The sequence below is a fragment of the Cariama cristata genome, unplaced genomic scaffold (assembly GCF_000690535.1).
Source record: "Cariama cristata isolate BGI_N322 unplaced genomic scaffold, ASM69053v1 scaffold35085, whole genome shotgun sequence".
Classification (NCBI taxonomy): Eukaryota; Metazoa; Chordata; class Aves; order Cariamiformes; family Cariamidae; genus Cariama; species Cariama cristata.
This window is the reverse complement of record NW_009618720.1, coordinates 1-12,781: the sequence shown is the minus strand read 5'-3', so window position 1 is coordinate 12,781 and position 12,781 is coordinate 1. Positions and strand designations below refer to the sequence as shown.

At 36.3% G+C, this 12,781-nt stretch overlaps 2 protein-coding genes across 2 annotated transcripts; one reads left to right on the top strand and one right to left on the bottom strand.

The window, feature by feature from the left end:
- The first annotated feature begins 367 nt into the window (after positions 1-367).
- Positions 368-6,562, top strand: SPDYA (speedy/RINGO cell cycle regulator family member A). The gene is made up of 6 exons (XM_009700975.1): positions 368-596; positions 1,699-1,757; positions 2,018-2,103; positions 3,750-3,921; positions 5,059-5,350; positions 6,474-6,562. The coding sequence occupies exons 1-6, from the start codon at positions 368-370 to the stop codon at positions 6,560-6,562; spliced, it is 927 nt and encodes a 308-aa protein (XP_009699277.1).
- Positions 6,563-6,812: 250 nt separating this feature from the next.
- Positions 6,813-12,736, bottom strand: TRMT61B (tRNA methyltransferase 61 homolog B (S. cerevisiae); the record flags this gene model as incomplete). Its single annotated transcript, XM_009700977.1, has 6 exons — positions 6,813-6,856; positions 7,043-7,123; positions 7,727-7,962; positions 8,386-8,477; positions 9,678-9,868; positions 12,601-12,736. Coding segments are annotated over 6 exons (780 nt in total), but the record flags the coding sequence as incomplete, so codon positions are not given.
- Between the last annotated feature and the right edge of the window lie 45 nt (positions 12,737-12,781).

Sequence of the window (12,781 nt, the reverse complement as noted above, 5' to 3'; positions counted from 1 at the left end):
TCACAAATTGGTGGGGAGGAATGGAGATTTTTTGGTAGATCTAAGTGTGTAGGGCAATGAGGACCTGACAAACAGCAACTTTTTCTGGAAAGGATTTTTTCCATTTTTCAAAATTTTGTGTGGAAGAAGAAAGATTGAATGCTGCTTCCACTGAAAAAAAGAGTGTTATCAAATTAGAACTAAATTAAAGAAATCTACATAGTTGACTTAGGTAATTAGTACTGATACAATTTTTGTATCACCTGACACACAAGCTCTACTGAAATGCTTGGTTTGAACAAAAGAAATATAGAGAACTACTGCTCAGACTGACTATTTTTGTAGTTAATGTTGTCTTCTTTTTTAACAGGAACCTTTACTTACCAAAATGAGGCACAATCTGGTGTATCAGACACCTCTCACTGTCACTGTTTATAGAAAATTGAGTGCATCCAGATCACATCAGCGAAAAAAACTTATTAGACTAACGCGGTCTACTTCTAAAGACCGTGAAGAAAATTGTGAAAAAGACATTCCTAGTGCTAAATATAAATGTCAAAAGGGACCGTGTCTAGTCATTCAGCGTCAAGAAATGACAGCTTTCTTTAAATTATTTGGTAGGTTAATAATGACAGATAGCAATGTATTGACTGAAGAGTAGAAAACTGTTAAGCAAGTATGTTTTCTAAACTCATTAATTTTGGGAGTGCTTTTTGTATAGATACTAATGGCCATGTCTTTGTCTAAATGTGTTTTGTTATTATATTTTAGTGTATAAATATTTAATGCTTAAGTTTAAAAATACAAGAAGGGCTACGAAACTGATGGAAAGTATCTTTTAAAATTACAAATGAAACCAAGGTGATATAGTACTTCCTTTTATGATCATTCGCCTTTCTTTTCTGTTTTCTCTTATATTTCAACAAATACATGTAAAAAAATGTACATCTTGTTTTACACAAGGCTTTAAAAAGGCTGGACTCCCAGTCTCAAACATATTATTTATTGTGGGAATAAACATTTAGGGGGAGAAGTGGAATGGGAAGGAAATCTAAGGAGTTGTAGCATCCCTTTTGCCTTTGTGTCTCTTTCATATAAAGTTTTGTGTGTGTTTAATTTAGTGAAGAGATTAAGTAATAGTGGAAGATTACACTTGGCTTTTATTTGAACCTTGAACACAGAAGTGAATCAGAGAAAGTTTGCGGTAATCCTATTACAGTACCTCTTCATAGACAGTGATGCGCTGACCACAAATAATCAAGCAAGTATTGTCTTATAAATTGTCAGGTAATCAAGGTGCAGAGATCTCAACAGGTTCATCAGAAATAATGGTATGGTATTAGATGGAACCACTTAACCCAGGAAGAAGTTAGATAAATAGAAAAAATACTGGTGATTTTTTCACCTTCACTTGCTATTATTGAGAATGAATGAAATGCAGTCACTAGATTTTCCACCTTGCCTTTCTGGTAGTTTGTCTTTTGTCGCTTAATTTTTTTCATACCTCGTCTCTTTCTCTCCTCAGTTTCTCTGTTCTCTACTGCTGGGTCTAGCTTAGAGTCATAGAATGCTTTGGGTTGGACAGGACCTTTAAGGGTCATCTAGTCCAAGTCTGTTTCCTCTTATTTGTTTTAATAAAAAGACCATCTGTTATTTATTTACAAACACTAACAAAAACAATTTTGGTGTTTGAAACGCTACAGCTTTCTTTTGTTGCAGATGATGATCTAATCCAAGACTTCCTTTGGATGGACTGTTGCTGTAAAATTGCAGACAAAGTAAGTGTATTTCCTTCTTAGTTAATAGAACATATGTTGAGTGAAAAATCTGCTTTTAATCACTTGATACTGTAATGCAAATACAGACTATAATTTTTTTTCTAATGTGTTCATATGGATGCTTCAAGGAACTCAATTTATGCTTTCCTTATTGATAAAAATCATCAAAATATCTTGGTGCAAAGATAAATGTGCAAAGCATCTTAGGAAATTATATACTGAAATAATATATTGATACTTCATTTTACATTTTAAAACAGTATCTTTTGGCAATGACTTTCGTATATTTCAAGAGGGCTAACTTCACAATAAATGAGCATACCAGAATCAATTTCTTTGTCGCTCTGTAAGTACTTTTAAGTTATCTGGTTTTATTAGCATAAACTTTGCATTATTTTATTCCTTTGTTTATGCCACTGATAATTATGATATATGATGATACTTCTTTAATGAGTTTGTAGTTGTTTGGGTTCTATATGAAGTATAGAAACATAATCTACATATTATATATAAATAGTGCAAATTCAACATTCTTCCTCTGATGACCACCTGTGTGGAACAAGCTCAAGCAGCAATGAGGGGACATTTGCATTGGCGTTGTGATACATAGCATGGCATTCTGCCACCAAACTGTAAATCTCTGAACTTTTTTAAGCATTACAAGAAATATATGCAGGACAATACATGGCAACATATATATTGCTCGCACTTCCTGTTATAAGACCCTATTTTATATCTTTGCCAGCCTTAAGTAATTTGTACTGAAATGTTTCATCACGATATGCACCTTGGGAGTAATTGCTGGACTTGATCTTTGAGGTCTCTTCCAACCATAATGATTCTATGATTCTAATTTTTTTTATTAAAGCTCCTGTCAACATGATTTAAGTCAACTGTAAAAATGTTGCTAGAGAACTTCTGAGAATTTTTTTGAACGGTTCTAAAGTTTCTATACTTTGAAACAGAGCTGCAGCCAGTAATCTGTCTTTCCCAAGCCTATATAATATCTGTATTTGGCCATACCTACACAGTGATTCAGCATTTTCTTTCATAGTGTTATGGTGCTCAGGACATCTTTTTCTGTAACAGCACTTCTCAGACGCTCTGATTTGCGTACTAGTGTGGGGAGAAAGATGGCCGTTTCTCCTACTGTAAACGGTATTCTGGGTTGCATCCATACAGCATGAGCAGGAAGCCCTCTGACTCCTCACTGAAGGGAGAAAAGCCAGGCTAGAAGAATGAGAGGATTAGAAGGGGACAAAGAGTTTGGTGAGACTAGGACTAGAGGGAATATTGGGGTTAGGAACAAGTGAGAAAATCAGGGAGAAGACTAAAAGTCATAATTTTTTCAGGTATGATTTACAGGAGTTTAGTATCAGGTGGATCCAGAGCAAGTAAATATTTTCCTGTTGTCTGAGAAGACGACCCAGAACCACAAGTAGCACATAGTGAAGGAAGGGACAAATATGGACATTAAAAAGGTCATTTAAGGTTTTCATTTATACATGAAGGTAGACCTGTATTTAGTTCTTTGCTGCTAATTTAATGTGAGCAACATAATTTATCCAAGAACGGCTAAAATCCATAAAGTAGAAAATGTAAAGTGTAAGATTTCATGATAGTTTTAAGCTTTATTTAGAGAATCATTCAGAAACTGTTTATTTTAGTGCAAGGATATATTGCCAGTTTGGAGAAGGCTGTCAGAATATGTTAGTTCTTGCATTATCTAGTAATTTAGGAGACTCTAGGGTAAAGCAATTTTTATAATAGCTTAAGTTTTTATTTACCCAAAGGATACATATGGAACTTTCTGATTAAGAAAATACTGTACACCAGAGAGAAGGCTATATTTTGTTAGCAGTTTTTTTCACAGTACTAGGAAAAATAACTACTTCAATATTATGTCTTTTCATGTTAGAAATCATACAAATGCAGCAATTTTAAGATTGAACATTTACAGACATGAACATACATGTATCTATATATTTGAAGGTATCTGGCAAATACAGTTGAAGAAGACGATGACGAATCAAAGTATGAAATTTTCCCATGGGCTTTGGGAAAATCCTGGAGAAAGCTCTTCCCTGATTTCTTAAAGTTAAGAGATCAACTATGGAGTAGAATTGACTACAGGGCTATTGTAAGCAGACGCTGCTGTGAAGAGGTAGGGGGAGTTTAGATATTGTAGATGCTCAAACTACAACAATTAATAGCAGCTAACAGTCTAGCTCTATACAAATAATTTCTTCCCTAAAGTGCGTAGACAAGCCCTGGGAAAGAAAAGTTGCAGCTAAAATGTAATGGCCCATTTATCCTCCATGAACATTTTTTTCTTCTGTATTTACATTCTTTAAAACTATGTTTTTAAGGTAAACGAGAATATTTTACATTGCACTACTGTTAAAAGTGAAGTTGTTATTGACTAGAATCTTTCTGTTTTATGCAAATATTTTTATTTAAAATTTACCATTGCTTGTTTCACTTCATTCACTTTAGAAATAATTCTCTATGTGCATTTGCTTTACAAATTATAAGTTTGTACACACGTAAAACTTTCAAATCAAAATCCCAGCACCTCAGGTGAAATTTTAATCCCTTCAAAATTAATAATATAACTTCATTTGACTTTTTAAGGTAAGAGTTTTTAATTGCATTAAAAAAAAATCAGAAGGACACACTTTTAACATTCTCCACTATTAATGCAGTGTTACAACCTACAGTTTTCAAACATATTAGGTGGGGAGAAAAGACATTCTTCACTCATCAGGTGGAATGTATCTGTCTGGAAAAGCTCTGTCATGTTCTAAGAACGTAATGTTTACTACAGCTGGTGGAAAAGAAAATGTCATTTGCTCTAGAATCCCATTTCTGGGGATGGGATCGGGTGCTTATGGGAAAAGTACGAGCAACAAGGCAAGCATTGAATGTTTTTCCCAGTATATCCTCCCAGCTTCCAACAGTCACTAGTTCAGTGACGTTGTGAACCAGAAGATACATCTAGTTTACGTTTAGTAGTTAGTAAAAGACACCATCTTCAGTCCAACATACAAAGCACAAGCTGGTCTTTGTGAGGATTCACATGAACATACAAGGCTGCAAACTGTTGTTTCCACATCTGGTTCACTTACTTGTGTCTCAGGTAGCAAACTTTCTAGTGAGACAGAAGCGGATAGATCATAGACCATACCCATTTCAGCTATGTAGTTCTAATTCTCTGCCATACATGAACTAGATCCCTTGTTTTCAGCTGTACATTTTCATGTTATTTTTACGGTCTCTGAGGTAACGGCTGTTCTGATAGGTGATGGCTATTGCTCCAACACATTACATATGGCAACGGGAACGTCCTGTGCAGCACAGCGGAGCTGTGAGAAACTACAACAATAATGTACAGGTACCTCGACGACCTAGTGCTACTCCTACAGACTGCCTGATTTGTGGTAAGAAAGGAAGATTTGTACAAGGATTATCATCGTCTTCCTCCTCATCTACTGGCACTTTGGAGATTAAGAAATTACATTCATCCCTGAATCTGAATGACAGCTTTCCAACTGAAGAAATGCTCATTGACTCTGCTTTTTGTGATGCCCAAGGTATGGTTTAATATTGCAAATAATTTTCAATTAGTTTAGGCAACTGATTTAAGCAACAATTTGCCCTTCAGAGTGCTGTAGGGACTACTGTGTCCTCCTGGTATGACAAGACGTGATCTCTCTGTCTGTGCAGACATCCCTATTACAAATGCAGTTACCTTGCCAGAACTGTGCTTTTCCTGCCATGGTTTCATTTTCACATCCTGTCTCTTGACCTCCTGCAAGTACCAACTGCTTTATATTCTGAGGCTCTTCAAATTACCTTCATCTACTACAGTACATTTTGGGTTGCCTTCCAGTCTATTTAGGCATTTATTACTATTCTTGCATTGTAAATTAAATTGAGAATCCTATTTTAAATTCTTAGGATTGGCTAGAAGAAACAGTAAAAATACTGGCGTGTGTCGTGAGTTAAAGTGCTCTTGTTGAGAGCACTCTTTTTAGAAAGGGCAGGCTGCTCCATCGCTGCTGTTAGTTTGAACATACACTTACATTAAATCACAATTCACATTTTCCTTTATCCCAGCTGTTGACAAGAGTTTACACAAGATTTCCTTTGCAAGTAGAAAACAATACAAGAGTTTATTGGGATCCTTCAACTTTGACAAATTTGGCATTTGAATCTTCCTTGAGATACAGAACAAGTCAGGTGTCTACAACATGTAATTTATTAAATTTAATGTGGTAAACATCCTCACATGCTTATGTGGAGACTTACATGAGACCCTAAGACTTAATTTTAAATCTATTTTTACTTGAGAGATCTTGCTTTTCATATCTGACAAAGGTCAGAAAAAATTGTGTTTGAGTTTTTGAGAATGCTTTACATATAGTGAAGTTCAGAAATAACCAGGCAACTTTCAGCATGGGTGCTGGAAGTGTACCAAAGCGATACATGTCAACAACTGGCCTTTTCCTTGAAATAAGCACAGCCTTATGAAAAGAACAAATGCAGTGAATTTCAGTTTCTCTTACAGTTGTGCTTTAAGAATATGGTTCTTAAAGGAACTGATAGACACCACTTGGTAGCCAGAGAAGTCAGAAGCTGCTTCGCTTACACTTCAAAGGGCAGACTTTTATCCATTGTTTTCTTACTTAATGTTTTTCTCCCTATTTCTAGTAGACAGCCAGAGCCTGTGCTGCAGAAGGAGACCAGGCAGCACCTTGAACCAAGACAAATCCATGGACTGGTTCACAAGCAATAAAGAATGAAATAGACCCGATGAGACAGAAACAGATAGCATGCTCTGTGGAACAGTCTGTATTGCACCACAGCATACCTGATGATTCCATTAAAACTTCTCTCTTCAAATAGTAGGTAGGATTTCAAACTTTGTATGCAGTAGGAATCAAAGCAGTCGTTACTTAAAAGTTACACAACTTGCAAAACATACCAGCTATTTTGTAACATTTTATTTTATTCTGATAGAATTCTCAAATTGGTAGCTAACATCTCGCAGCATCAAGAATGCGGTGGTCGAAACTTTCTCAGCTTGGTAAGGAATGCTAATTAAAAACCAAAACATGTTAGTACTTCAGTATTTCAATATACAATGATTCTTTTATTACTATAAGTTTTATGATTTCATAATATAGTTACAGGTCAAATGGTAGTACAAAAAATAGTATTTTTGAAAATAAAATATCACTAAACATTTAAGATAAACAAAAAACATTTTTCAAGTGTCTCACCTGAATGAGCATCCTGCCAGTAAGCTGGTCTAGCAATGTAAGGCACCGACCAGTATGTTTCAGCACCATCAGAAAGTGATTCTGTGAGAAGTAAATTTTTTAAAATTCTTTCCAACAAATTTAAAACATACACACAGACTAGAGTTGCCGATGTTGCATGGATTATTTTTCCCCTGACATATTTTCATTTGCTTTTTGCTTCTGTTGAAGTGTTTTGTTGTCACCTATCAGTACATTCAGACCTCTTTGCTCTACTGTGGATTTTGCAAATCTATACTATTACAAGGCATCTTCTGGGGATTTGCCAGAACAGGATTATTACAAAACAAAGCACACTGCTAACATTTCTTCTATGGGATCCTTAAACCCATCAGGGTCCTCTAAAGCAGCTACAGGACGAGTATAAAGGACTGAATTTTATTGAAAAACAAAAATGTGAAAACAGTAGTAGAAGGGCAGTTATTCTTTATTTGCAGATTGCAATTTATTTTCTATTTAGTCTAGATTTTTAATGAGATATTTAAACTTAAATAACCATTAATATATCCTTTTTCAAGACAAGGTTTAGGCTATCCAAAAGCCTGTCTATTCTTCACAACAATCTCAGCTGACCTAAGAAAAAAAATACTGCCTCTTCCTACAAACTTTGCCTTCATTATATTGCATTAGCAATAATGTTCTTACCATTGTATTCACTTTCTTTAAGAACCATTTGATCCTGAATGTGGATTTCTTCATATTTGTTTTGAAGTGGTTCTTGAATATTTTCTTGAGTTTCCACCATTTGGCTTGATTTGCAATTCTTCATTTTAGCAGGGAGTACCAACCAATTTCTGTGAGTTACCTCAATGATCCTTTCACACACAAAAGGGAGCTTGCAGGTCCGTATTCTGTCTAAAAGGTCAATAACCTGGGTGATGCTTTTAAAGAAATGCAAAGGATAAAGTAGTATTTTGAAAACTCCAATCATACCCTGTTAGTCTCAATTCTACTGCCTTTGTCACATTCTTCACCTTTGAGGTTACACAAGTCCTTCAATTTTAGGGTAAAGCAGCTAGGAACCTGACTACTGAATTGGAAAACAGTACAGTTATTCTGAGGATGTCATTAAGTGAGTAACTTTCACTGACCGTAGTGAGAACGTTCCCAAAGTAAAGGCCAAAGGATTTGGCCAGGTGTAATTTATACTGAGTGTAACTCTCTAAAAAAAGAAATTACATGGGAGGTTGGAATAATTTGTTAAACATTTCATTAATGCTGCATGTATATTTTAAAAGATGTTTGGTTTTGTAACAATGTTAGGTGATGCCTGAAAAAAATGTGTGTCAGAAGACAAGACTTACTTTGCTAAATAGACAGCGCACACACCACCCTGTTTCAGACTTGGGTGTACAACAGGCAGAGCAGACTGAGGGTTAAGCATATCCAGAACTATCTGCAAGAGAAAGATATGTATGTTTTCCCAGTAAATATTAATATACATATATCAACTTTTTCCCATAACAATGCTTGAAAAAACAATATTTATGGAAAACGAATGCATACAACAGCGGTAAGTAATCACAAACCAGTTTTATCACTGCCTCTCAAAACCTTAGAGAAACCTGAGGTCCACCCATTTACAAAACAAAGTCCTTGCTACTTTCAAATGAAGCTCTATTAAAAGAGCAAGTACCATTTCACCAATGCAGTAGTCCTGTGTTAACGTTAAACCTCCTATTAATTAAACTCCGTAATGTTGACAACAATAAAAACTTTTAGAAGACTACATTTACTAACACCTTTGGATGTTTTCAAATGTAAAGAAGTAAGTGTTCAAGTCCTTTCTTATCCTGACAAGTTCACACAACAGTCTCAATGTCTAACTTGCTGTTTGTTTCAAGATTGAGAAAACTTCTGTCTTTGCCAATTTATCCATCTTCTCCTAGAAAACTATTCCAACTGTAAAACAATGGGATATGCAGTATCTGATCCTTCCTGTGGACCGTTACATGTAAGGTTTTAAAAATGATATTTTTATGCTATATTATTTCTTTGCTCAAACTGTTTAACACAATTTTTGTTTAAAGTGTTAATCTACGTAGTTTGTCTGCTTTCTGTGGAAGAGTGATTAACACCTAGCTGTTCTCCCCAGCACACCTCCCTTTACAAAACCTGGATATAAAAAGCAGGACAGGAGAGCAAGCAATAGCATTCCTTACTCTAACTTAGGCCTTAGTTACATTGTGCATTCTATGTAGCTGAAAGCAAAGTGTTTAACTGTTTATATTTTCAATAAGCGTATGTATTTTTCTTAAATTTAATGTTTGAAATATATGCCTTAGATACAAAAATATCCTTTTCTCTAAAACACAAGAAAGTAAGCTTGTCTTCGCTTACAAGACAGCAGTGACTAATTGTAGTATTTCTGTACTACAGCCACATCGCTTTTTCATTTGGGAAACTGTAACTGAAACCTTGAAAATACCTGTAATCTGAAAAAAATAAATCACAATGTTTCTTTCATTGATGAGGATCTGATTGCTTTTTCTCATGTTAAACTAGATATGGGAATCCCACTGTGAGTGTGAGTACTAGAGGTTTTAATTTATGCAGAAAAGATAAATGTCAAAGGGGGGGATTTTTTTGAACTTACTGCATCAAGTGCTATAGATTTCATATCCGCAGCAGCTGTTGAAATGTCTTTAAGAATGAAATCCACATTATCTGGCCACTCTTCTGTATGTCCTATTTCCCATGCAGCACGCCAGTGCCTGTAATTCTTCTTAGCTAAATTATGATGATCATCTCTGACTTCATAACTTAGAACATGTCCCTTGGGCCCAACTGAAAACAAACAAAAGATACTAGACTTACTACTTTCCCCTTCTGTAACAATGAATTAAGAAAACAGTAGCATAGTAAGTGACAGAAGTACACCTCTCAATCTCAGCTTCACTTTAGGAAATAATCACATATGAAACAATCAATTAGACTTTATTTTTTCTTTACATTTAAAACAAACATGCAGATAAAGCACTGGGTTAGTTGTTTTACAGACTGAAATCCATCAATCCACAGATGAAATAAAGCATAGTTACAGCAGTACAAACCATTCCTAAGATGTCCTCCCCAGGTAACTCCTGCAGCAAAAGATGACTTCAGCATCTGTGGCCCTATCAATCTATGAATCTTGTGCCACAGCTACCAGAGGTACCTGCCAAGAAAGCTGCAACGCTGGTCACCACTCACAGATGGCATAAAGCCGACAGACAGTGACTGTGCTTCTCTTGTTAACAAGATTTGAGACTGCTAGTTTTAAATTTTTTTACAATCCTCATTTTTACAAAGGTTTGCTGTTTTCCATGCATAGTTCTTTCTCCGCCTGTCCCTTCTTAGGGTTGGGGAAAGGCTAAGAAAACCCTCACACCTGCTCACTGATCTCAGCCCCTTAGACAAGTTCTCAAGTGTACTCTATGCTTTACACAAGCTTGTGTTATCTTCCTATTGCCATCTGTAAAAGTAATAAATTGTTCTATTACTTAAGTATAAATTTACTATCCTGAAATGTACCATTTGAGTCCAATACACAATGTTCTTCATAAATGAAGTGTTATGAGGAAATCCAGGCACAGACAGCAGCACGTGCATTGCTGTATTATTCTATCCTTCTATTACTCTAATTTCTCAAACCTATCACACCATTAGCTTCTCTTTCTCCTTTCTACTTTTTCATGGGCAAAGACAGCTTTCAGCAATCAGCAGCTCAGCAGGTGAGGTTCTGTGACTTTTGAAGCCATTTTAGGTTGGAGTCACCAGGCTCCTTCCCTCACCTTTGTGCTCCCCCTGTGAATCCATTCAGAAAACAGAATAAAAGGGATGGGTTTCCCAGCAATCTCTCCCTGATTTCGCTCACCCTGGATCAGACAGAGGCCAGAGCCAACACGCAAGGAAGAAGGGTTTTGGCAGCATCGCCTTTGATCATCTTCAGCAGTTGTAGAACTGCAGCACCAACTCCTTATTACTCAAGATTATCAGTTTGGAACTATTGGAAGAATAAAATTGCTCACATTGAGGTCAGTCTTATTCCTTCCTCTGCTTGTTCCAAAAATTTCCAACATTTTGAAACTGACTTCTGGAAAAATAAGGACAACTGGTTAAAATAGCTAGGCAAAACTCTTCAGTATTGTAAAGGTGCAGTATGTCAAGTCTGCACACATCCTATTTTCCAGTTGTCAAAGATCTTAAAGTCATGGCAAGAGCCACATTCTTAACACAGTCTTAACTTTGTCCTGTCCTGTCGCATGTCAGCAGTTTCTGGGAAAGATTAAAGGAGGAATGGAAAATAAAACATAAAATGAGAGTAACAGGAAGAGAGGAGATTAATGAAATCTGTTAAATCAATGAGAATCTTGGAAACTAAATACTTCCATGGACCTTGCTAATGTGTCCACTAGATTTAAATTCCAGCATTTACCTGCATAGCAACTATTTTTCTTGTTGGGTATCACTGCATTAAATGGTGGCAAAATTAGCCAGGTATGTTCGTATGAAATGGCCACAGTGGACTGAATACCCAAGGCAGAAAATAATTTGCTGTATTTAGCAAAAGCTAACTTTTGCCTTTGCCAACATCAGGTATTCAACCTTCTTCTTTGGATTTAGGGTCTGCATGTAGGGGAAGATGGGAAAAACTAATGACTCATACTTGCTGAATACTAAACTTCCTCAGAAAAACTCAGGCTTTGAACGTAAGCCTTCAGGATACCCAACTCCTGCTTTTCTGCTGCGTCAGTTCAGGACGATCCATGATGAGGTTCCTGTCTTTAGCCTCAAAAGCCCTTTAGTATTACAGAGAAGGGCAGTATTCTGCAATAGCAGAAGTGCAATAAAAAATATTTGAAAAACAAATTCAAAAGGTGCTTTATTTTTCAGGTGTGTGCAAAAGCAATTACAGCAAACAACTGTGGGTTTTTTTTTTTTCATTTTGTTTTCTTTCCTTAAGGAATTTGTTCTATCAGGAGCCCATAAATCAAATTACCCTGAAATATGGTCCACTAACAGGATGCCTACAGATGAGAGGGAGTTGAAGGGTGAGGTTTCAGCCTCACTCACATTGCTGAGTGCAAAGGCTCTCTACTTTTTAGAGCACTGAGACCTAGATCAAACCAGGGTAGCTGTAACATGAAAAAATAACAGTGTGTGTCCACATAAGCATTTTCACTGGTACCCAGCAATCTGATTATTCACATGGTCCATCAAGATGAGGAAAAGGAAACAGAGAAAGGCAAGAGATTGGGAAAGCCAAAGCTAACGGTAATGATGGCTGAAACCCAGCTTTCTGCACAGCTTTGGGTAATCCTTTGGACTATGGCCCTCGAAATACAGTCAAAACAGTTTGCAGTCCCTGCACTGACTCTGGCACGGATTTAATCTTCTTTTAAGTCAACAAACTATATATGAACACGTGAACTGCAGCAAAACTTTTAAGAACTGACCGTGAGTATTTGGTCAAAAGAAAGGCAATGTGTGATAAGGGAATTTCACTGCTTCTATGTCTTCTCAAACCAGTTTCTCACCTGCTCTCGACAGAAACAAGCTCATAGCACCAGACCCGCTGCCAGTTTCTAAAACGGTGTCTCCCGGGTGGATATCCATCATCATTAAAATAGCACTTATATCCTGCAGGTGAGAAAAACATGGCACATTACTAGTCTTGGCAACTAAGGGTGAAATTTGGCCAGTGACCTCCCGGTGAGC

Coding starts and splice junctions, on each gene's coding strand:
- SPDYA (XM_009700975.1), top strand. CDS start 368: ATGAGGCACAATCTGGTGTATCAGACACCTCTCACTGTCACTGTTTAT. Junction 1,758..2,017: donor GCTGTAAAATTGCAGACAAA/GTAAGTGTATTT, acceptor ATTTTAAAACAG/TATCTTTTGGCAATGACTTT. Junction 2,104..3,749: donor ATCAATTTCTTTGTCGCTCT/GTAAGTACTTTT, acceptor ATATATTTGAAG/GTATCTGGCAAATACAGTTG.